General features: G+C 43.5%; 1 protein-coding gene across 1 annotated transcript; it reads right to left on the bottom strand.

Moving 5' to 3' along the window:
• Positions 1 to 137: 137 nt before the first annotated feature.
• On the bottom strand, positions 138 to 4,298 carry LOC308150828 (E3 ubiquitin-protein ligase TRIM35-like; the record flags this gene model as incomplete). The annotated part of the gene is made up of 5 exons (XM_080523619.1): positions 138 to 691; positions 3,595 to 3,713; positions 3,797 to 3,819; positions 3,919 to 4,144; positions 4,291 to 4,298. 5 exons carry the CDS (start codon positions 4,296 to 4,298, stop codon positions 138 to 140), a joined length of 930 nt encoding a protein of 309 aa, XP_080379745.1.
• Between the last annotated feature and the right edge of the window lie 22,774 nt (positions 4,299 to 27,072).

Genomic DNA, 27,072 nt, shown 5'->3' with positions numbered 1-27,072 from the left:
GTTCATTTACATTAAACAGAATAAACAATAAACATTGTCATAAAAAATGAATCTCATCTCATCAATCTCAGTATTTCATAATTATAGGAGAGAGCATACATGTGGCTCATGTTTCACAAACAAGACTCATACACTCCTCACTGGGATGACATCACGGTCAGAGACACCTCTGATTGGCAGATCTGTACATCAGGGTGTTTAGCATCACCAGCTCCTCCAATACAGAAGTATGGGAACAGTCTCTCAGTGAAGGTGTGTTTATGATGAGTGAGGATGAGTGTCATGTCTTCAGGGTCGTAGAAGGACACCTCCCCCTTGTTGTAGTCCAGCTGTACTCTGATCCTCTGGGGTCTCCTCTTCAGAGTGTTGGTCTTACCCACTACATCTGTATACTTACCATCCGTCTGTCCTATAGCCCAGTATCCATACTGTGGTGATGCAGTTACCTCCCCCTTTCTGTCACTGGACTCTTTAACCACACCCATGTTCCAGACAGGATGGTCCCTTACCTCCACCTCCCAGCTGTGCTCTCCTGAGATGAACCCCTCAGAGCCCAGAATATTTGCATACTTCATGAACCGTTCTGGGTTGTCAGGGAGCTGCTGCCTTGACCCTCTCTGTCTCACACTGGTCAGATCATCAGACAGAGAGAGACAGGGATGTGCAGTGTTGGGGTCCAGAATCACAGGAGCTTTAAAACAAACACAGATGCATTCTACACATTATGCGCTGTACTATTTATTATACATATTATACATAATATGATATATTATACATTTGTGATGGCAGCTGGTCAAATGGAACGTGAGCATCATAATGCCTAGGTGAGAATGTTAGCTATAGCTAGCTATGTACTGTAAACTTCCCTTTGAAAAGCCTATCTGACCCAGTAACACTGACAGATATTAACAGCTGGCAGCTGTCAATCTAGAGGGGAAGTGGTTGGGGGCGGGGTTAACCAGCTATTGTTACCGCCAGTGGCGGCTGGCCGATAGAGGGCGCTGGGGCGCCGCCCCCACCTTCACTTCCTAGTTGCGATTTGTAAACGTTTTTTTTAAAAATAAACATTGTTTATTCACAAAATGCGGCTGATATTCTGTCGGCGCCTATCAGCATTCATTAAAAATCCTCCAATATAATAAACATTTTATCTGTGTGTGTGTAAAATTCACTGTTAAAATACACAGGGGGAGGTGTCAGGGCGCCGGTCGAATGCAAGTCTATTGCAGGCCAAATACTTTTCGCTTACACGTGAGCTGTAGCAGCGCTCCAATTGGCTGTCTCCTATTTCTCGGCCGGGGCGCAAAAATTGCGCCTTGAATATCCGGTTGTATAGCATGAAAATGCATAAGCTGAGGACTTCCGACTTCCGGGCTTCCGGGACTGCTCTCCTAACAAATTAAGTTTTTTACAATGTAAGGAGGATTTATTTCTGTAAACAAATTGAACAAATGGATTAGAAGGAGGCATCTTTTGTTCCCAACTTGAGGATTTTGCAACTGGACCTATTACCGAAGTCAAACTTATCTCGTTTGTGGTCGCAATCTCCGCACCGGCTGTTAGGCTGCTACTGTTGGTCTTTTGCGAAGCCAGAATACACAAACTCGACCTGAAGGTAAGAGAGTCAGCTAAGATAAAAGCTACTTCAAACATTTAGTAATATCGTCAGCATGGTACGTTTTCTAATGTCGTCTTTTCGCTTGTTTGTTTATGTATTCACCCAGCACACGCACACACACACACACACACACACACACGCACGCACACACACACATTTACATTTTACATTTTTGGCATTTAGCAGACGCCTTATTCCAAAGCGACTTACAATCAATACATTTGAATACTAAGCATGCGAATCAGCAGTCCACTATTCGTTGCAGGAAGAGTACTCTAGCTCGGGCCCGGGGCCACTGATAGAAGGAAAAACCTTCTCCCTATTATCGCCTTCTACTAAAAAAAAAAAAAAAAACACACACACACACACACACACTCACTCACTCACTCACACACACACACACACACACACAATAACATTGTGCAACAACAGCGTGTGAGATGGGAAATGTGTCACTTGTTGTTAGTCAAGTCCCAAGTCAAGCTCAGCTGATCACCTTAGCCGACATTTACATGATTTATTTGTTTACATGTTTGGCATTTTAGCAGACGCCTTTATCCAAAGCGACTTACAGTAGTGTAAGTAAGTGAATCGTCTGTCCTTCAGTCATGATAGGAAAACCAAATCGATGCTGGGAGAATGAATGGCAGATTGTATTCTGATTGTATCTTCTATGCTCTTTGTATGTTTCTATGCTCTTTGTATGTTTCTATGCTCTTTGTATGTGTCTTGGTGTAGGAGAAACGTAGGACCACGTTGGAAACAAGTGTTTCGGTACACGTTGACGTGTAGAAACTGTAGAGAGAAAATTGTAGAAATTGTAGAGAAAACTGGGGGGGTAGAGGTGATGAAGAGGTCTGTACAGGGGGGGTAGAGGGGATGAAGAGGTCTGTACAGGGGGGTAGAGGGGATGAAGAGGTCTGTACAGGGGGTAGAGGGGATGAAGAGGTCTGTACAGGGGATGAAGAGGTCTGTACAGGGGGTAGAGGGGATGAAGAGGTCTGTACAGGGGGTAGAGGGGATGAAGAGGTCCGTACAGGGGATGAAGAGGTCTGTACAGGGGGTAGAGGGGATGAAGAGGTCTGTAGAGGTGGGTAGTGGGGATGAAGAGGTCTGTACAGGGGGTAGAGGGGATGACGGGGTCTGTAGAGGTGGGTAGAGGGGATGACGGGGTCTGTACAGGGGGGTAGAGGGGATGAAGAGGTCTGTACAGGGGGGTAGAGGGGATGAAGAGGTCTGTACAGGGGGTAGAGGGGATGGAGAGGTCTGTAGAGGTGGGTAGAGGGGATGAAGAGGTCTGTAGAGGTGGGTAGAGGGGATGAAGAGGTCTGTACAGGGGGGTAGAGGGGATGAAGAGGTCTGTAGAGGAGGGTAGAGGGGATGAAGAGGTCTGTACAGGGGGTAGAGGGGATGGAGAGGTCTGTAGAGGTGGGTAGAGGGGATGAAGAGGTCTGTAGAGGAGGGTAGAGGGGATGGAGAGGTCTGTACAGGGGGGTAGAGGGGATGAAGAGGTCTGTAGAGGTGGGTAGAGGGGATGGCGAGGTCTGTACAGGGGGGTAGAGCTATTCTCATGCTAAAATCGACTGTAAATCCAGATTTTAAAGTTGATATTCTTCCCCGTGGAGCATGCCCCCATAACCTGTGCCCCACCCAACATTTTTAGCACCAGCCGCCACTGGTTACCGCCCATTACCTGGCTGTGCAGACGTGTGAAAAACTCAGATCTTTAAAAGGCTTTTTCTCAGGAATGTGATTTCAGGGGTACATTCAAATACGCATGTCGTCTTCTGTTTTCTTCCAATTTCAATGTATGACACATCATTTGAAAGCTTACAATCTGTAGTTTCAGACTATGTAAAAACAGAACAATTACTTTGGCACCTGGTTGGTCAAAACACTGTCTATGAACATATTCATATAATCTATTAGATATTCTTAATCCAATTCTCGTCAGTACTACACTACACTACACTAACCATGCTTGACAATCCCCTGCATCTTCTCCCAGACTCTGAACTGCAGGTTGCCCAGGTGTTTGGCCACGTCTATCAGCGCTCCTGAAACCTTCTCTGGGTCTGGCAGTGTGAACTGGGCTCTGGAAGAACATTCAGGAGTCAGTGCTGCTGTGGGCTTGGGTTCAGAACCCCAGAGAAGAGAGACCAGAGACAGATCACTTACCTTTCCTTACTGGCCTTGAAGTTCTGGAGAGGAACAGAGGAGAATTGTCATCAACGCTCATGATGTCATCAATCAGTCTTTGAAAACATTTACAATTACTGTCTGAGAGAAGGCATCCTTACCTGCAGGAAGGAGATGTCTTCAGCTTTCAGCTCCTTCTCTAAGGCTGTGGTTGTGTCTGAAAGTGATGATATCTGTCTGCTCAGTGCCTCAGTCTTCTCCTTCATCATCTGACTCTTCTGCTCCTCTTCCTCCCTCAGTGCAGCTATCCTGGCCTCCTCTTCCTCTCGTAGAAACTGGTGAAGTTCCTCAAACCCCTCCTTAATCTGTCTCTCTGTGGGCCTGGCTCTGGAGACAGCAAGGGCATGATGATATCTCCATTGTTTGTTATTGTTTGTGCACTAACATCCTACATTACCCTCTGTGATTTTACCCATTACCACAGTTGAATCTGTAGAGGAAATGTATGCTCTACACATAGAATCTTGAGTTACAGATACATGAGTCACCATTCTGATGTGCACAGCATCCAATACTGAGCAGAACAAGAACACAACCTGCAGACTCTAAGGATCCCAATTATTATCTTCCCCTATGTTACAACAAGGAATATGATAGGATGTTACAACAAGGAATATGATAGGATGATACAACAAGGAATATGATAGGATGTTACAACAAGGAATATGATAGGATGTTACAACAAGGAATATGATAGGATGTTACAACAAGGAATATGATAGGATGTTACAACAAGGAATATGATAGGATGTTACAACAAGGAATATGATAGGATGTTACAACAAGGAATATGATAGGATGTTACAACAAGGAATATGATAGGATGATACAACAAGGAATATGATAGGATGTTACAACAAGGAATATGATAGGATGTTACAACAAGGAATATGATAGGATGATACAACAAGGAATATGATAGGATGTTACAACAAGGAATATGATAGGATGATACAACAAGGAATATGATAGGATGTTACAACAAGGAATATGATAGGATGATACAACAAGGAATATGATAGGATGTTACAACTCTCTCTCTGCCCCCCCCTCTCTCTCTCGCTCTGCCCCCCCCCCCCCCCCTCTGTCTTCTCTGCCTCCCAGTGACGGAGGACAGTCCTAACTCATCTAACACCACCAGCCCTGACAACGACTGCAAGAGATGCCAGCTCCAGTGACCAAGGAGGAGGAAGAGGACCTTGTTAAAGGAACAGTACCCTCCCCATGAAGACTTCCTATGGTTTACCATGACGCTGACCCCTACGTGAAGACTTCCTATGGTTTACCATGACGCTGACCCTCCCCATGAAGACTTCCTATGGTTTACCATGACGCTGACCCTCCCCATGAAGACTTCCTATGGTTTACCATGACGCTGACCCCTACGTGAAGACTTCCTATGGTTTACCATGACGCTGACCCCTACGTGAAGACTTCCTATGGTTTACCATGACGCTGACCCCTACGTGAAGACTTCCTATGGTTTACCATGACGCTGACCCCTTCGTGAAGACTTCCTATGGTTTACCATGACGCTGACCCCTACGTGAAGACTTCCTATGGTTTACCATGACGCTGACCCCTACGTGAAGACTTCCTATGGTTTACCATGACAATGACCCCTACGTGAAGACTTCCTATGGTTTACCATGACGCTGACCCCTACGTGAAGACTTCCTATGGTTTACCATGACGCTGACCCCTACGTGGGGTCAGCGTTTCCTTCACTAATAAGGGAGGCATGTGGAAATCTGTTGGAGCTCAAGTCGACTACTAACCCACAATACACTGGTCTCTCTTTCTCTCTCTCTGGCCGTGTTCGTAAATTCGCCGGAGCGCACACTGGGTTCAACGTCATAAAGGAACCGAGTCATCTGATTGGACAAGAGGCAGTCACGTGGACGCTCCGCCGCTCTCAGAGCGAATTTACGAACGTGACCATGACTGGAAGCAACTACGCAATGCATGATGGGAGATGAATGGTGAGGATGATGTTTAGTTTAGCACACTTCAAAACATGCACACTTTAAAACATGCACACTTAAACATGCACCCTCCAAAACATGCACACTTTAAAACATGTACACTTAAACATGCACACTTCAAAACATGCACACTTTAAAACATGTACACTTAAAACATGCACACTTCAAAACATGCACACTTTAAAACATGCACACTTAAACATGCACCCTCCAAAACATGCACACTTTAAAACATGTACACTTAAAACATGCACACTTTAAAACATGCACACTTTAAAACATGCACACTTTAAAACATGTACACTTAAACATGCACCCTCCAAAACATGCACACTTTAAAACATGCACACTTAAAAACATGCACACTTTAACACATGTACACTTAAACATGCACACTTCAAAACATGCACACTTTAAAACATGTACACTTAAAACATGCACACTTTAAAACATGCACACTTTAAAACATGTACACTTAAACATGCACCCTCCAAAACATGCACACTTTAAAACATGTACACTTAAAACATGCACACTTCAAAACATGCACACTTTAAAACATGCACATTTTAAAACACGCACACATCAAAACATGCACACTTAAACATGTACACTTCAAAACATGCACAGGTCAAAGTGGCCTGTTCAAAGGGAACACATGCAGTGAAACAGAGCTGACTTGTCTTTTGCTTCCTCCACAAAAAGCTTCTTCCCACTCCAAAGGCATCAAGTGCTCAGTGGAAATGACTCCCAACACATTGGTGACATTCTGAGATGTGTTTTCTCACGGGAGAAGCCATTGATGTCAAACTGTAAAGACTCTCTGTTGAATGACTGTTGAAATGTCCATCATGTCAGACTTTTCTTCAGCATTTAACTGTGGAGTGTAACACAAGGGATGTTCTTGTGGGGAGCATGCAGCGTCTGGCCTGTAGAGGGAGCTAAAGGACTGTGGTGTGATGATTGGACACCGGCTGGTGCTAACCCACATCAGCCACACTCCACCACAGTCCTGTAGCTCCCCCTACAGGCCAGACTCTGCACGCTCCCCACAGGTCTATACAACCTTCAGCACTGCCATACATCGTCTACTCTACATTAAACACACTTGTGATGAAAAAGAAATAAATAATAATATTGCAACTCTGACACTTCTCCTAAAATACTTTACTGACAAATGTCCCATCTGACGAGGTATTACAGTGCATACGGTGTTTTGAAAAGCATGACAGTATTCATCCACCAGGATGTAATGCTGAGTGCACTTTGAATGTTCAGTTGAACATGTCAGGGGAATGTTTTTAGTGAGGGGAGAGGTCTCTCTGATTCAAGTTTGTTTCATATCATCATTAAAGCATTTTACACTGACCTTGATTGTGAGGTGTGAATCATAATGTCCTGATAAGTGGTGTTTCTACTTGATCACTCTGATTTCACTGCTTACATAACCTCAACCAGTTAACAAGAGATAATCACAGCCAACCTGAGCTCAATGTGACAGGGTCTGGTGAAAAGGTCCCCACGTAAGGCAAGGGCTTCTTTCTTTTTGACAGATTATGGAAGTGCAGATTGTAAACTTTCAAATGAGGTGTCATACATTGAAATCTAAATAGTTGAAGAAGATATGCTTATTTGAATGTTGGTACCCCTCAAACCAAATACCAGAGAATATCGTTCTGAATCTAAACAGACGCGTTTGCTACCATCGCGTTTGGTAATCACTAAACACTGACCGACAGCAGATCTGGGATCAGCAAAACAGCTTTTATTAAATGTCCCACAATTTACATATGAGGAGATCTTCCCAATGCAGAGCACTAGTCATAGAGGAATCACATTCTGCCTGTTGGATTAGGATTCATACTCTGAGCAAAGTAAGCAAGTAAGTATAATGTCAACACAGCAATTATAACTACTACAGCTTATGATAAAAAAACAAATCTTAATAATTTGACAGCCTTAATATTTTATATGTATGATTCTAATACCATAAGACTCACTTCCATGCCCCTGAGACACATTTAGTAACAAAAGAAAAAAGAAAGAAAATACAGAATAAACAATAACAACTTTTTTTGTTTGTTTAAGAACTCAACATTCTTAAGATACAATCATGAATATAAATCATTCAATTATTGAAAATGATAGTGTCGTGGATTTATTACCACACTTGTCATCAACTCTCTATAATTACCAGTGAGTCAGCATTTATATCAGCAAATGTAATGAAGCCTTATGTAAATGATGAACTATGTATCTAAATGTAATGAAGCCTTATGTAAATGATTAACTATGTATCGAGCCTGTTATTGACTTTGGATCGGGTGGGAAAGACGGGTGGCCACCCCACCCCCCACCCCCCCCTCCTCACTGGGATGACATCACGGCCAGGATCACCTCTGATTGGCAGATCTGTAGATCAGGGTGTTTAGCATCACCATCTCCTCCAATAGAGAAGAAGGGGAACAGTCTCTCAGTGAAGGTGTCTTTATAAGTGAGGATGAGTGTCTTGTCTTCAGGGTCGTAGAAGGACACCTCCCCCTTGTTGTAGTCCAGCTGTACTCTGATCCTCTGGGGTCTCCTCTTCAGAGTGATGGTGTTACCCACTCCATCTGTATACTTACCATCCGTCAGATCTATAGCCCAGCATCCATACTCTGGTGATGCAAGTACCACCCCCTTTCTGTCAATGGACTCTTTAACCACACCCATGATCCAGTCAGGATGGTCCCCCACCTCCACCTCCCAGCTGTGCTCTCCTGAGATGAACCCCTTAGAGCCCACAACAGTTGGATGCTTCATGAACCGTTCTGGGTTGTCAGGCAGCTGCTGCCATGACCCTCTCTGTCTCACACTGGTCAGATCATCAGACAGATGGAGCCAGCGGCCTGCAGTGTTGGGGTCCAGAATCACAGGAGCTTCAAAACAAACACAGATGCATTCTACACATTATGCGCTGTATTATTTATGATACATATTATACATATATCACCACTTCCCCAGAGTAAACCAGGGCGAGTTATTAGGAGAGCTGGACAGGGTTGCCAGATGGGATTGACTATTTCCAGCATAACCACAGTCTAAAAACCGCTAAATCCACCAAAAACCAGCCCAAAACCTATATTGTCAGAAAGCAGCTAATTACTATTGGGCAGGTGCCTATCTCCTCCCCATAAACTGTATGTCTGTTGCCAATGATGTTTGTAAAATAATAATAATCCTGCACATTGTGTGTAGCTACCTAGGGTGTGTGTTTTAACTTCACACATTTTGTGACTTTCAGGCCCTGACATTTTGATACCGCCTAAATGCTATTTATCCAGAACAACCTGTTATGTTCAATAACGGAGCCTGAACGCAGAGCTTCTAATCGGAGCTGGTACTCCATTTATTCAACAAACGTGTGTAACACATAACGTAATACGGCACTGTCGTAAACTACAGACCTAACACAACCTAAATGCTATTTATCCAGAACAACCTAAATGCTATTTATCCAGAACAACCTAAATGCTATTTATCCAGAACAACCTAAATGCTATATATCCAGCCCAACCCGTCCAAATGCTTTTTTTTCCGGCCCAGTGTGATCAAAAGTAGCCCTTTCGGCGCTAACCCCGCCCATCTGGCAACCCTGGAGCTGGATGGCTGGAGATAGACAAATCTTGACACGTGTGTGTGTGTGTGTGTGTGTGTGTGTGTGTGTGTGTGTGTGTACGTACACTACTCTGTTATGTTAACATACTCTACTTGGCATCTAATCACTCGTGTGTTTTGTGTGGATATCACGCGTGACCAACAGTGTGAAACAGTTTGGAGTTGTGTGCTGTGAATTGTGTTGCACCTATACGGTGGTGAACTAGTAGCATCATTTCTCTTGTCACATCCAGTCAGAAGTCTCTCTAGCATTACCTGCCAGCCCAGAGTAAAAGCACTATGGGGCTCATGTATTGTTAATAAACCTTGGCACTTTTTATATTCTTGTCCATCTCATTTGTTACTGTGCAGAGAAAGTTGGGGCTTGCTAAACATTTGTTAATGTTGTATTTCTATGAACATATTCAGTCTATTTAATAGTTATTCTTAATCCAATTCTGGTCAGTACTCACCGTGCTTGACAATCCCCTGCATCTTCTCCCAGACTCTGAACTGCAGGTTGCCCAGGTGTTTGGCCACGTCTATCAGCCCTCCTGAAACCTTCTCTGGGTCTGGCAGTGTGAACTGGGCTCTGGAAGAACATTCAGGAGTCAGTGCTGCTGTGGGCTTGGGTTCAGAACCCCAGAGAAGAGAGACCAGAGACAGATCACTTACCTTTCCTTACTGGCCTTGAAGTTCTGGAGAGGAACAGAGGAGAAGTGTCATCAATGCTAGTGATGTCATCAATCAGTCTTTGAATACATTTACAATTACTGTCTGAGAGAAGGCATCCTTACCTGTAGGAAGGAGATGTCTTCAGCTTTCAGCTCCTTCTCTAAGGCTGTGATTGTGTCTAAAAGTGATGATATCTGTCTGCTCAGTGCCTCAGTCTTCTCCTTCATCATCTGACTCTTCTGCTCCTCTTCCTCCCTCAGTGCAGCTATCCTGGCCTCCTCTTCCTCTCGTAGAAACTGGTGAAGTTTCTCAAACCCCTCCTTAATCTGTCTCTCTGTGTGCTGGGCCTGGCTCTGGAGACAGCAAGAGGAACATATCTTATGATCATTGTAGTTTTACTACCATAGTACGTTAACTAGTTTTACTTTAACTTCATTATTATTATTATTCAAAGTTCAGGTGAAATGTATGCAGCTCTCTTTATGATTTTGAGTTGCAGATGCATGACTATCAGTTAGATGTCAACAGAATCCAATACTGAGCAGAACAAGAGAAGACCACATCACTGAAGACAACACGTTGCCTGACGTACCCAGTACCTTAATGTGCTTTGATGTTTCATCACAGGTTTGTTTAACTTTGTTGAAGACCTCCAGCTTCTCCTGTAAGGGTTTCAGAGCTGTCTGGAGTTCCTCCTGGATTGAGACAAAACTTTACTAAGGAGGTAGGCACAGAGGCTGCAGTCCACCATGACCAAAACCTCACCACACAAAAACAATTTCTTCCCGACTAGAGTTGGCCTCATTAACGAGGCCCGGGACCCCCACTGACCCTCACTGACCCCTACTGACCCCTACTGACCCCTACTGACCCCCACTGACCCTCACTGACCCCTACTGACCCCTACTGACCCTCACTGACCCCTACTGACCCCTACTGACCCCCACTGACCCTCACTGACCCCCACTGACCCTCACTGACCCTCACTGACCCTCACTGACCCCCACTGACCCCCACTGACCCCTACTGACCCTCACTGACCCCCACTGACCCTCACTGACCCCTACTGACCCTCACTGACCCTCACTGACCCCCACTGACCCTCACTGACCCTGACTGACCCCTACTGACCCCTACTGACCCCCACTGACCCTCACTGACCCCTACTGACCCCCACTGACCCTCACTGACCCTCACTGACCCTCACTGACCCTCACTGACCCTCACTGACCCCTACTGACCCTCACTGACCCCCACTGACCCCCACTGACCCCAACTGACCCTCACTGACCCCTACTGACCCCCACTGACCCTCACTGACCCCTACTGACCCTCACTGACCCCTACTGACCCTCACTGACCCTCACTGACCCTCACTGACCCCCACTGACCCTCACTGACCCCTACTGACCCCTACTGACCCTCACTGACCCCCACTGACCCCTACTGACCCCCACTGACCCCTACTGACCCCCACTGACCCCTACTGACCCCCACTGACCCTCACTGACCCCTACTGACCCCCACTGACCCCTACTGACCCCTACTGACCCTCACTGACACCTACTGACCCTCACTGACCCTGACTGCTAGCTTGACCCCTACTGACATCACAGTCACACTGCACTATTATCATGTCATATTCCACTCTTCTTGTAAATACTTGGCAATAAATCTGTTTCTGATTCTGATTGAGATTCTGACTGTAAGATTTCTGGACTCATTTGACAGTATCTGTTTACCACAGTTCTGTAGGAATCATTATCATAACCCTTATATAGTATAGTATAGAAACACATTCTCTCAGCACTGCCAAAACTACATTTCTTATTTCAGACAAAAAAGGATGAATCACACTCAAATTAAAACAGAAACTAAAAATGATCATTCATTGTTATCAACAACCCTTTATCTTTTCACCCAGCATGTGCATAACATCAAGTGACATTGCTATCTATCTGTCACAGAATTTCAAATTATTTATTGAATAATTGTATTTATGTTTACCTTAGCAATTTTGATCATAGTATTTTCTTGTAATGGTTTAGTCTTCTGTTCTTCCCTGTTGTAGTCTTGCCACTGCTGTGTTGTAAGTCTGATAGAGCACTCCCTTTAAAAACACTGAGCTGCACTTTAACCTCATCAGAGAGACAGAGAGAGAGACAGAGAGAGAGAGTTCAGCATTGAGTAATCCCATCACTACAATCCCATCACACACAAAAAACGACATCAGCATTTCTCATCTACAGGCCCTTGTGTAAAACCTATACAAGATGTAAGTTAGCTGGAAGTATGTAATGAAGCATCAACAATCAAGCAATGATGTCATATCACATCACATGTTCAGTATCAGTATATCCCAACAATATCAACATTGTTTTAATCTACAGCGTGATTGTTATTGTTAGAAAACAGAGAATTGTGAGAAAACAGAGAATATTCCATCCAGACTTTGAATCAAGAAGTCTGAAAACGCATTCCATATCATGGAACTCAAATTCCATTGGATTATCTCATTCGTCTCTCAGAAATATTCAGATATAGCATCTTTGCTAAATTTCCGGCACTTTTTTTTTTGCATGCAAATTGGAGCCGGGAGTGATTATAATACATATGTGCCATTGTCTCGTTACAAGAATCTACAAGAACTGTAGTGGCGGCTGGTGCAAACATTTTGGGGTGGGGCACAGGTTATGGGGGCATGCTCCACGGGGAAGAATATCAACTTTAAAATCTGGATTTACAGTCGATTTTAGCATGAGAATAACAGTGTTTCCCCTAGGTTTGCTGCCTTGGGGGGGTGGCATGGACCGTGGCATGGACCCCCCCCCCCCCAGGGGGTAAGACCCTGCGACATACCAGCGTCATGTCCAGGGGGTGTACTAACTTGTACATTAAGCCGCCTCACGCTACGGAAACAGGAGATAGGCTCCTTCCCTATGGGCCATTAGGCTCGAGAACCACCGGTTCTCAAGGCTACTTACTTATGTGGTCTTGACTACCTGTCCACTTTCTCACCTGGTTCTTGCTCTCTCTCTCTGGTGTGCCGACACCATCCTGCTCTCTCTCCTTCTCTCCCTCCCTATCCTCCTCTCTCCCTTTTGCTGTCAACCAAAAGGCAAACATAACAACCAGAGTATTTATAATCTAATAAGAGGTATAAATTGATCCATATCAATTTATAACATAATTATAATAGAATTTTGGATTGCTGTGGGCAATGCAGTCAGATAATGTCATTTTGACATTACTCTCTCACCTGGAAAAAAAAACATGTCCAACTATACTATACAAAACAGACATTTCAAATGCTTCAATCCACTGTCCATGTACTGTAAATATGCCATTATGGTATTACCAATGAAGCCCAATTCTAGCAGAATAAGAAAGATTGTATATCTACTTTAATTTAAGCAAAATAATAAAGTGCATCCAGTTAGTTCTTTAGCTGGCATGTGTGCAGCAGACTAGCTCATCTCATCACCTCTGAGCTAGCTAGCTTGATAGTTCTTTGACACTATTTACAATGGAATTATAGTCATTGTCAAGTGTCAGTCAGACACTTTCTAGTCACAATAATAACGACCAATTTTAACCAACTTTCTCTGTCAGAACACTCAGCAATTATATTTGCTAACATTTCAACTTGCTTACTTTCTATCTGAAGACATCTCACCCGGCAAAAACTCTCTCGCGTCGCGCGCACAATGTTGTATTTCTGGTTTGGAGCCGGAAATTGCAAAACGTCACGTTTGACGTCAGACTTAACAACCGGATATTCAGGGCGCAATTTTTGCGCCCCGGCCGAGAAATAGGAGACAGCCAATTGGAGCGCTGCTACAGCTCACTTGTAAGCCAAAAGTATTTGGCCTGCCATAGACTTGCATTCGGCCGGCGCCCCGACTCCTCCCCCTATGTATTTTAACAGTGAATTTTACACACACACAGATAAAATGTTTATTGTATTGGAGGATTTTTAATGAATGCTGATAGGCGCCGACAGAATATCAGCCGCATTTTGTGAATAAACAATGTTTATTTAAAAAAAAAACGTTTACAAATCGCAACTAGGAAGTGAAGGTGGGGGCGGCGCCCCAGCGCCCTCTATCGGCCAGCCGCCACTGCAAGCAAAAACAAAAAGAGAAGTGACTATGTCATATTGACACGGAGCAGCGATTCAACATGTTGGCTGTGGCTGGGGTCACCCCTATGTTCCCACAGCCCAATGGTCCCACATTTCTAATATTTCATAGGTGGGCTAAGGATACGGTTAGGGTTAGGGCCAGTGTTAGGTTTAGGGTTAGGGTTAGGGTCAGTGTTAGGATTAGGGCTAGGATTAGGGTTATGGTTAGAGTTAGGGTTAGGGCTAGGGTTAGGGTTAGGGTTATGGTTAGAGTTAGGGTTAGGGTCAGTGTTAGGGTTAGGGCCAGTGTTAGGGTTAGGGCTAGGGTCAGTGTTAGGGTTAGGGCTAGGGTTAGGGTTATGGTTAGAGTTAGGGCTAGGGTTAGGTTTAGGGTTTGGGTCAGAGTTAGGGTTAGGGTTAGGGTTAGTTAGATTACTTAGAAATGTGGGAACATCGGGCTGTGGGAACATAGACACGCTCCCCTGTGGCTGCACGCTAGCTCTTAACATGCTAAGTGAACACGCTAGCTCTTAACATGCTAAGTGAACACGCTAGCTCTTAACATGCTTAGTGAAGTCATTTGGTTCAAGCACGAACATCAAATACAGATGAGCTTTACATAAGAAAACACCAAATCATTGACCACAACACTATATGATGACACAGTACCCTAATTACACAGTCAGGTCTCAGCTGTGGTACCTGTACCAAGCTTTTGAAGAATCACGCTCTGCCCGTTAGATTTGGATTCTTACAAGTAACTAACTGGACAAAGTAAGCAAAATATTTGACCTTGTTAAAGGGCTGTGTCTGTCCCATAGCAGTTCTCCAAACAATATTTACACGTATGTGATTCTCTACACACAAGCTACATGTTTTCATATACATACAATTCTTATACCATAATGCTCACACTCCAAAGCAACGTTTTGTTGATAGACAGTAATACAAGAAAAATGATCTGTTAATTTACATTAAACAGAATAAACAATAAACATTGTCATAAACATTTGATCTCATCTCATCAATCTCAGTATTTCATAATTATAGGAGAGAGCATACATGTGGCTCATGTTTCACAAACAGACTCATACACTCCTCACTGGGATGACATCACGGTCAGAGACACCTCTGATTGGCAGATCTGTACATCAGGGTGTTTAGCATCACCAGCTCCTCCAATAGAGAAGTATGGGAACAGTCTCTCAGTGAAGGTGTGTTGATGAGTGAGGATGAGTGTCATGTCTTCAGGGTCGTAGAAGGACACCTCCCCCTTGTTGTAGTCCAGCTGTACTCTGATCCTCTGGGGTCTCCTCTTCAGAGTGATGGTCTTACCCACTACATCTGTATACTCACCATCCGTCTGTTGTATAGCCCAGTATCCATACTGTGGTGATGCATATGGTACCTCCCCCTTTCTGTCACTGGACTCTTTAACCACACCCATGTTCCATCCAGGATGGTCCCCCACCTCCACCTCCCAGCTGTGCTCTCCTGATATGAACCCCTCAGAGCCCAGAACATGTGGATGCTTCATGAACCGTTCTGGGTTGTCAGGCAGCTGCTGCCTTGACCCTCTCCATCTCACACTGGTCAGATCATCAGAAAGAGAGAGCCAGGTGTTTGCAGTGTTGGGGTCCAGAATCACAGGAGCTTCAAAACAAACACAGATGCATATCAACCACACCTACATAAGAGACTAATTACCTCCCAGCTGTTTGGTGTCCCAGGTTTCCCGCCCTGTGTCTTGTTCTCCTCAGACTGTCACGAAAAACCCAACTTTTCAACAACATTCAACCTTCAGCAAATAGACTATGGGACTACTTCTGTTTGTCAGACACGTGGGACACTACAAGAGGCTTGTCATGAAAGAGGCAAAGTTGAGGAGTTAGCAGGTCTGCTGGCAGGTGTGCTGACCGAAGGTAAGGGCATCATTAGCGCGTTTAGTTGAAGCCAACGGCCGTTTTATTTATCTGTTTGACTGTTATTCTGTATTGTTGGTGTTTTATTCACTGCTCTGTTATTTGGCTACTTGATAATTGAGTGTGTATTGTTGGTGTTCTATTCAGTGTTAAGTTGGTGTTGGATAGTCACGTGCTCTGTTGAGAGGCAGCTCATAGTAGGCTAAGCATTGTTGTAGGGCTCTCCTGTGCACATGTATAGGCTAATGTATATATTTGAATTAAGTATAGATACATTTATTTATACACTTTAAATACATATATGAAATATGGCAGACTAAGGCAGGGTTGCATCAAATGGTTTAACTTTTAAACTGGGTTACATCCAGGTTTATGTACTAATCCTGTTGCACTGAACTTTAAACCTGTTTTAAATGTAGTTTACAATGAATCCTGGTTAAATCTAACCAGTTGACAGTCTCAGTTTAATTTCCATTCAAACCTAGATTAAATTCCAGTGTGTTGCACCAGTCATTTTAAACCTAGTCTAAAAATGGATTTGGAACAGTGATATGCATGGGCGTTTTTTTTGTTGTTGCTCACACTGGCCCGGAAAGAAAGCACCCTTAAACCAGTTTAAACCTAGATTTACTAACCCTATCTTAAGTCTGAAACAGAATTAATTTAATCCATGTTGGTGCAAGCCGTGCAACCACGCCTACACTTGATATACTACTACAGTGTTAAGTTGTATCCTATAATTTAATGTTGTCTCTCAGGTCTGCAGCATCTCAAGGCACCTGTTCTGGTCCGGAGAATCCCAGTCCTGGTGGAGACCTTATGGTAGGTGTCAATTTAACACCACACTGGACACATCTGTTTGTTCTAAAACCCCAAAATGGATACATTTCACAGGTATTGTAATAGTACACTGTACTGTTTGTCTGTATTTGTGGAACACCCTACCTGAGGGCCTGAGGTTGTCTAAAACTCAGGACATTTTTAAGCGTGACCTCAAAACCTACTTATTCAATGTCGCCTTTTGATACTAAGGGAGACATTGGACATTATAGAACTAGGATCACTAGGCCATTACACCATACTCGTGTTTTTGAGATTTGTGTTGACAGGAAAATGGACCCGGGTGCTGATGAGGCACTGTCAGCTCCAAATAGCACCTAGAGCAGTACTGGAACCGGTACAAGGGTGTACCAGGACCACCATCAGGTTGTATTGCTGTCATCTTTATTGTCTCTATTGTGTTGTTGCATCATAACTGTGCTTAAGTTTCTCTTTTGGCAGGACCTGTGACCATACTGGATGCAGAACGATGCAAATACAACACAACATTTATGGACAGTGTGTACGCCGATAATATGCAAGGAATTTTTCCTGGATACATGGTGTACAGGTTTTTGCCCTTGCTTGCTTGCTTTGTGCCGGTGGTCCTGGCCTCCCCTGGGGGACCGCTGGGTACTGGTAAGCAAACTGGCTAGTAGTCGCTCTATTGGTAGAGGGCTGCAAGGGAATTTTTCCTGGCTACATAGTATACAGGTTTTTTACTTTTGCCTGCTCGCGGCTCTGTCAGTATTGATTGATTGATTGATTGATTGACTGATTGACTGAACATTTAGCTTCAATTCATGTCACCTTCAAATCATGAGAACAAGAATATATGGATAAATAAAAAGTAAAACAAAAGCACAGATAGTAAAAACATCGATACAAATGGTTAAAGATTATAATCTGGTTTAAAAGATCAGTGAGAGCTGAGAATTGTAACACATGCCAACAAATCACCCTGAGATAGTAATTGAACCTGTATTTTGTTTCCAGGTCTTCAAATAATGACATATTGTGGACTGGGAAGCATCACCAGGTAGGAACATTGGTTTCAACCATGCATTCATGGATTGAACCTTTCTACCTAAAGCTGTGAGAGTAGAATGAGTAGGTTTTTTTATTTTTTTCCTTATTTTTCTTATGGTGTATTTGGGAGTGACAGGGTACATCAAAGAATGCACCAGAATGTTTCATCCATAGTTCCATCCATAGTCCCGTAGTTTTGGTTTACTCTCTCTGCATCATTTCAGCACCCTTTTTCATCCATAGTTCCATAGTTTTGGTTTACTCTCTGCATCATTTCAGCAAGACAGGGTAGGCAGGATAGGCATTTCAACAAGACGTTAGGGTAGCCATTTCAACAATACGTTAGGATAGTAATTTCAGCAAGATGTTAGGGTAGTTATTTTAGCCAGATTTTAGGGTAGTCATTTCAGAAAGATGTTAGGGTGCTCATTTCAGCCAGATGTTAGGGTAGTCATTTCAGAAAGATGTTAGGGTAGTAATTTCAGCGAGGCCTTGGGTAGATAGGCATTTCAGCGAGGCCTTGGGTAGGCATTTCGGCATGGGTTTGGGTAGGCATTTAGCAAGGCCTTTGGTAAGCATTTTAGCAAGGCCTTGGTTAGGCATTTCAGCAAGGCATAACGTTTGCCACTGTGTTCCCAGACTCTTTCACGTCTGTCACATGTGCTCAGTGTGAACCTCTTCTTATCTGTGATGAGAACGGGGCACCAATGGCGAACATGCCAATTCTCCTGTTCTCTGGCAAATGACAATCGAGCTGCACCACTGTCCTAGGGGACTTACTGTTCTCCCTCTATGCCAAGTCTCTTGGCTCGGTAATCTCCTCACTTGGGTTCTTCTACCACAGCTATGCAGACGACACTCAACTCTTCCTGTCTCCCCCCCCCCCGACCTACATGTGGCAACACATGTCTCTGTGTTTCTTGCTGACATCTCTACATGGATGTCAGCCCACCACCTCAAGCTCAACCTTAACAACACTGAGCTACTCTTCCTCCCTGGGAAACCTTGCCCTCTCCAAGACTTCTCCATCACAGTTGAGAACTCTACTGCAACCTCCTCCCAGACAGCCAAGAACCTTGGAGTGATCCTGGACAACCGCCTATCCTGTGCGGACAACATCGCAGCAACAGTGCGCTCCTGCAGATTCTTCCTCTACCACATCAGAAGGATACGTCCATTCCTCACCAGAGAACCAGCTCAACTCTTTGTCCAGTCACTGGTCATCTCTCGCATTGACTACTGCAATGCACTCCTGGCTGGACTTTCCACCTCCATCATCAGACCTCTGCAACTCATCCAGAATGCTGCTGCCCGTCTGGTTTTCAACCTCCTCGAATTCTCTCATGTTACCCACCTCCTTCACACCCTTCACTGGCTCCCGATAGCAACTCGCATTCCCCCAACCCCATGAAGATGAGGATGATTTCAGTCCGTCCCTTCTTTCATTCGTTTATTCTTCAGTTCTTTCATTCGTCCCTCAGTTGTTGTTTTCTGCCAGTTCTTCCATCTGTCCGTTCTTCATCTTTTTCATTCTTCTGTTTGTTCTTCTGTTCATTCTTCTGTTTGTTCTTTTGTGTAACCATTCTTTCATTCTTCCGTTAGTTAGTTTTTGTTCTTCCTTGTTCATGTTTGTTCATTCGGCCGGCCCTGGGACTTTTGTGGCTCTAATCAAGATTTTTTAAATAAAAGCAACAACATTGCACCATAACAAGGTCTATAAATAAACACAATGACAAAAGAACACCAATAAAAACACGTAAATAAAAATATTCTAAATAAATAAAGTGAACACAAAGGGCCGGTTTCAGAGACAAGGCTTAAGCCTAGTCCTGGACTAAATCACACTTTCAATGTAAAATCTCCATTGAAGATGTTTTTTAGTCTAGGATTAGGCTTAAGCCTTGTCTGTGAAACCGGCCCAAAATGTTCTGTTAACTACAAAACAAACAGCGATAGACTACTGTAGAAGCTAAATAACAATTTACAACTGCAAAGTATTCAAAATAATGAAGTCAAAATGTAAACTTTAAAAGCAACAAACTTGCACATATCAAGGTCTATAAGTAAAGACAATGACAAATGTACACCAATAAAACCCAAACTATTTTGACAAATAAATAGCAATGAACAATCAATTTTAAGAGTGCAAAATATTCCAAATAAATGAAGTGAACACTCCAAAATTGTTCTGTTAACTACTAAACAGCTATAGGCTACTGTAGAAACTAAATAACAATTTACAACTGCAAATTATTCAAAATAAGTCAACATTTAAACTATAAAAGCAACAAACTTGCACATAACAAGGTCTATAACAATGACAAATTAACACAAATAAACACCAAAAGATTTTTTTGACATGAATAGCAGTGAACAATCAATTTAAGAGTGCAAACTTTTCCAAATAAATAAAGTGAACCCTACAAAATAGTTAACGATGTTAACCACAAAACAACAGGCTACATGCTTTGGGCCGGCCCTGGTTTGTTCTTCAATTCTTTTCTTCTTCATTTCTTATATTCTTTCATCTGTTAATTATTTTATTCTTCCATCCTTCTGTTCGTCCATACTTGCTTCAGTGTTTTTGTCCATCTGTCCCTTCATTAGTTATTCCTTTAAAAAAAGATATGTTAATCAATTTCACCTGCTTTGGTGCAAATGAAAGCAACAACACGTGGACAGGAGAGGCAACAGCAAGACAACCCCCAAAAAGGAAATGGCCATGCAGGTGGTGGCCACAGACCATTTCTCTCCTTATCCTTCCTGACTGATTTTTCTCAAGTTTTGCTTTTTGCTAGTGCCCTTGTCACTGCTGGTAACATGAGGCACTGCCTCCAGCCCATTCAGCTTGCACAGGTAGTCCAGCCTTGCCAGGATGTTACATCAGATACCGGGAGGAGCACTGCCAGAGCCCTACAAAATGACCTCCAGAGGCTTACTTGTGTGCATGTTTCTGACCAAACTGACTCCATGAGGATGGCATGAGGGCCCAACGTCCTCTAGTGGGACTTGGGTATTGTTGTCTGAAGAAGGAAGATTTATAAACATTGGTGAAACGGTACAGTAGATGTAGTGTGTAGTAGATGTCTCAGGATAAATAGTATAGGGGGAGCAGATGTCTCTGGAGACACAGTACAGTGTCTCAGGTGTAGAATGATTACTGAACTGGTCTCCATTGTCTCAGGTGTAATGATTATGAACTGGTCTCCATTGTCTCAGGTGTAGAATGATTACTGAACTGTCTCAGGTGTAGAATGATTACTTATGAACTTGTCTCAGGTGTAGAATGAACTGGTCTCCATTGTCTCAGGTGTAGAATGATTACTTATGCTGATTTGCTCAGATGGACCCCTCCCCCAGTTCCTGCGCCTCAAAGGTAATTTCAACATATACAATATTAACACAATTAAACCTTTACAATGTATATTTGATCCCCCACAGGGATATCCACCATACTCACAGCCCAGCACTGCATTTACATGTTTGGCATTTAGCAGACAACTTATTCCAAAGCAAATTACAATCATACATTTGACTATATAAGTGAATCAATCATCTATCCAACAGTCATAGCAGGAAAAGTAATCTATGCATAGGCCAGGGGCCATTGGCAGTCGTAGTGCTAGAAGAACGTAGAATTATAGACATTGGTGAAATAGTACAAGGGCGTAGTAGATGTCTCAGGAGAAACAGTATGGGGGGGGGGATGCAGGTGTCTCAGGAGACACAGTGCTGGGGGGTAGTAGATGTCTCAGGAGGAGCAGTTAAGGTGTAGCCTGAAGAGATGAGTCTTCATTATCTGACAGATGATGGGGTGTGACTCTGCAGTTCTGTCAGCCATGGAAAGTTCATTCCACCAGGGGCAGTGAGTATAGTGAAGAAATGTGACTGAGCAGCATCACTGCCACATTGGCGTAGAGGTGGTGGGGCCAGTTGGCCAGCAGAGGTGGAGAGCGGAGTGAATGGGCTGAAGTTACCCCCCCAAACTTAAGCCTGTTTACTCCACTCCTCCACCTCTGCTGGGGGACTGGTCCCACCACCTCTACGCCAACGCGGCAGTCACGCTGCCCGGTCACATCTCTTCACTACACTCGCTCCCTGCTTGTGGAATGAGCTTCCCACGGCTTTCAGAACTGCAGAGTCACTCCCCATCTTCCGTCTGAGACTAAAGACCCATCTCTTCAGGTTACATCTTAACTGCTCCTCCTGAGACATCTACTACCCCCCAGCACTGTGTCTCCTGTCCTGAGACACCTGCTTTCTCCTCTACTGTGTCTCCTAAGATGTCTACTTTTCATTGTCTCAGGTGTAGAATGATTACTTATGAACTGGTCTCCATTGTCTCAGGTGTAGAATGAACTGGTCTCCATTGTCTCAGGTGTAGAATGAACTGGTCTCCATTGTCTCAGGTGTAGAATGATTTCTTATGAACTGGTCTCCAGTGTCTCAGGTGTAGAATGAACTGGTCTCCATTGTCTCAGGTGTAGAATGAACTGGTCTCCATTGTCTCTGGTGTAGAATGATTACTTATGCTGATTTGCTCAGACAGACCCCTGCTTCCAGTTCTTGTGCCTCAAAGGTAATTTCAATATATACAATATTAACACAATTAAACCTTTACAATGTATATTCACCATACTCACAGCCCAGCACTGCATTTATATTTTTGGTGTTTAGCAGATGCCTTATTCCAAAGCAACTTACAATCATACATTTGACTAAGTAAGTGAATCATCTATCTAACAGTTATAGCAGGAAAAGTAATCTATGCATAGGCCAGGGGCCTCCATTGTCTCAGGTGTAGAATGATTACTGAACTGGTCTCCATTGTCTCAGGTGTAGAATGATTACTGAACTGGTCTCCATTGTCCCAGGTGTAGAATAATTATGAACTGGTCTCAGGTGTAGAATGACTTTCTTATGAACTGGCCTCCATTTTCTCAGGTGTAGAATGATTACTTATGAACTGGTCTCCATTGTCTCAGTTGTAGAATGAACTGGTGTCCATTGTCTCAGGTGTAGAATGATTGCTTATGCTGAATGGAATGGAATGGACTTTATTTGTCATTGCTACAGTACAGGTACCAAACAACGAAATTTAGGAGGGGTGGCTCCCCTGGTGTTAGGAAAGGGGAAAATAAAAAATAAAACACATTTTAGAAAAAGCATAAATGCATAAAATCACAAGAAGGTAAGGAGCTGGTTTACATCAATAAAGGCTATGTACACAATCCACTGTACTATACTGCACAGATAGTCAACTAGGGTTGTCATATTGCACAAAGAGTATTTTTTCACATTATTTTAAAGTGTCACAGTTTGCAGGCTTGAAAATGTATGTTTGTGCCTCAGCACTAGCTGCCATACAATCCGTCCGGACTGTCCTGGGCCCAGAACTTAGGCCTTTTCTGTGTTCAGGGCCTTGACGGCCCTGTGGTAGAAGCAGTCCTTCAGTCTGTTTGTCTTAGCGGCCGGGGTCCTGTACCTCCTGTTCGAGGGCAGCTTGACAAAGTGTACGTGCCCAGGGTGGGTCGGGTCCCTGGAGATCTTGGAGGCCCTCCTGAGACAGCGTGTGTTGAAGAGATTAGTGTTTATTCTCTGACAGAAGATTGGGAGTGACTGCAGTTCTGAGCGCTGTGGGAAGCTCATTCCACCAGCGGGGAGCGAGTATGGTGAAGAGACGTGACTGCCGCATTGGCATAGAGGTGGTGGGGCCAGTCGGCCAGCAGAGGTGAAGGAGTCGAGTGAACTGGCTGAAGTTTGGACTCACAACTTGAGCAGTAATTCTACCTCCGAGCTGCTTCTTTTCATTCCACCTATATCTGTCGCGATCCCCTGTAGCATGGTCTTGATGTTAGCTAGCTCTGCACCTGTGTCAAACTTGGCCTCCTCAGTCGTTGCCATCTCTTTTCCTTCTTTCTTTTCCCCTGCACGTATACGGTCACCTGGCATTCTCAAGTTGTTTAGGGCACTATTAAGCTTTTAATCTGGTACTTGTAAATATATTACCGTATTTTCTGGACTAAGTCGCTCCGGAGTATAAGTCGCATCAGTCAAAAAATGTGTCACGAAGAGGAAAAAAACATGTATAAGTCGCACTGGACTATAAATTGCATTTATTTAGAAATGTATTTCACAAAATCCAAGATCAAGAACAGATTAAGACATTTAATCTGGAAAGGCAAGTTATTCAACTACACAATAGAACACAGAACAACAGGCTGAATAGGTGTCTGGTATGTTAACGTAACACATTAACAGTTATTCAGCTACACAATAGCATAAAGAACATACCTGGGAGGCTGAATAGGTTAAATTAACATAACAAGCCAGCGAGTCCAACAAGCAAGTTACCGGTAAGCAAGTTCACCAAGCTCCCGTTAATGTTTCAGTTAATTTCTTCAGTGCTACAGGAGCAGCATATAGTTGTCACAAGCCCAGAGCGCCCTCTCTCGGCTGTAGACGGTAATGTTTACTCCTTGGTTTATGTCAGTCAGTATGAAATTATATATATTTTGATATATAAGTCGCACCTGACTAAGTCGCAGGACCACCCAAACTATGAAAAAAAGTGTGACTTGTAGTCCAGAAAATACGGTATATTGTTTTTTAGACAGGTATTGTGTTCAGCTCTGAGGAGCTCTTTAGCTACACAGCTTCTCTGGTGAGGGATGGACGTATCCTTCTGATGTTGTAGAGGAAGAATCTGCAGGTGCGTGCTGTCGCTGCGGTGTTCTCCGCACACGATAGGCAGTTGTCCAGGATCCCTCCAAGGTTCTTGGCTCTCTGGGAGGAGGTTACAGTAGAGTTCTCCACTGTGATGGAGAGGTTTTTGGAGAGGGCAGGCTTTCCCAGGGAGGAAGAGTAGATCAGTCTTGTTTAAGGTTGATCTTGGGGTGGTGGGCTGACATGCATGCAGAGATGTCAGCAAGAAACGCAGAGACACGTGTTGCCACCTGTAGGTTGGGGGGGGGGAGACAGGAAGAGTTGAGTGCCACCTGCCTAGCTGTGGTAGGAGAACCCATGTGAGTTGATTACCGAGCCAAAACACTTGGCATAGAGGAAGAACAGTAAGGACCCTAGGACAGTCGTCAGCTCAATTGGCATTTGCCAGAGAACACCAGGATTTGCAGGTTCCTCATTCGCGCCCCGTTCTCATCACAGATAAGAGCAGGTTCACGCTGAGCACATGTGACAGACGTCAAAGAGTCTGGAGACGCAGTGGCGAACGTTATGCTACCTGCAACATCATCCAGCGTGACCGGTTTGGCTATATGGCGCGATTCCGAGTTGTTGTAATGTTGTTGAAAAATGTATGTAATTGTATGTTTTTGATATATGCCTAATAAAGTTGCCTCCTAAAATCCAACCCCTCGTCCACGTCGTAGGAGGCGGAAACGGATAAGTTACAGGTGACATTAAGCTCACTAGTAGCAGCACCTGTGATTTACCTGGCAAACGGGGCACTGGTGTTGTATGTTTCCATTTTTAAGAAATAAATATAGTTGAAGACAAAAAGGATAAATGTTATATTTTCTCACCAACCTGTGAGGTTTAATATCAAGTCTTAAATATGTTTATAAAGCCAAGTCTTAAATATGTTAAGAAAGCCAAGTCTTAAATATTTTCAAGGCAAGTGAAGTCTTAAATATTGGGACTCAGTGGTACAAAGTCCTTCAGCATTTTATTAAGGCAGTGGAACCTACATTTCGGTTTAGGGGATAGAACCTCACTTGTGTGACTGTTATTAAATGTTTTATCTATTTATTTCTTACATTTGTTTCTCTTCTTTTATTGCATTTTATCTTTACCTTCTTTTTACTGTTATCTAGTTCCCCCGCTTTTATATTAATTTTATGCTTGCTTATACAACAGTTAGTTCCGAGAGGCATTCCATGAGTTACGATATACAGTATAACAGCACTGGGACTTTTAACTATATGTATCACTCCGCCGTACAGATGTTCTACTAAATGACCGTTAATTAGACCACATGTTTGTGTTCAGGTTACTAGGCAACAGTCCATTTGAAGTTCAGTTGCGGAACTATTTTTTGTTTATTTTTATGATTAAATAAACAAACAAATCATAATCTGTTGTCGCTTATTACTGTTAACTAATAAATTGCGCTGTAGAACTGTTGTATAAAAGCAATATCACACTCGAGGTCGTGCTGCGGCCTCGTACCTACGACCGAATCACAGCCGTGCTGATATTCAGTATAACAAACTCCCTCTCGTGTGATATTGCTTAAATATGTTTTTATATTCACTTAATGTTTTTATCCCTGTTGTAAAGCACTTTGAGCTGCATTTCTTGTATGAAAGGTGCTGTATAAATAAAGCTTTACTTACTTACTTACTAATGTACTCACAGAGGCGCTACAAGTCATTGTCCACAAAGACTAAACGCTTCACCAACAGCTTTTTCCCCACAGCCATCAGGACTCTGAACGCCTCCCTCTAGCCCTCTCCTCTCTGTCATGACCGACATGCATACCACGATTGTCTGTTGTTTTATTTATTTATTTTCTCTGATGTTATCTAGTGCACTTCCTTGTTTTTGTCATTTGTGTGCTGCAGTGATTTAATATGCTGTACTGAGAACAAATTCCACCGGCTCTGGTCGTGTGGCTAATAAACTATCCATCTAGTTCAAGTTTATTGTGATATGTATTAATACAATGCCATTCTTCAGCCTCGTCTCTCTCTAGTATCACACACAACAAACAGTCCACAATACAAACAAAACAACAATACAGTACAAGGTGCTTAGTGCAGGGTGTAAAGGTCTTAGTGCAGGGTGTAACGGTCTTAGTGCAGGGTGTAAAGGTCTTAGTGCAGGGTGTAAAGGTCTTAGTGCAGGGTGTAAAGGTCTTAGTGCAGGGTGTAAAGGTCTTAGTGCAGGGTGTAAAGGTCTTAGTGCAGAGTGTAAAGGTCTTAGTGCAGAGTGTAAAGGTCTTAGTGCAGGGTGTAAAGGTCTTAGTGCAGGGTGTAAAGGTCTTAGTGCAGGGTGTAAAGGTCTTAGTGCAGAGTGTAACGGTCTTAGTGCAGAGTGTAAAGGTCT

Source organism: Nansenia antarctica (assembly GCF_963989245.1).
Source record: "Nansenia antarctica genome assembly, chromosome: 2".
Lineage (NCBI taxonomy): Eukaryota > Metazoa > Chordata > Actinopteri > Argentiniformes > Microstomatidae > Nansenia > Nansenia antarctica.
The sequence above is the reverse complement of the archived record's forward strand: the minus strand, read 5'-3'. Positions and strand labels throughout refer to the sequence as shown.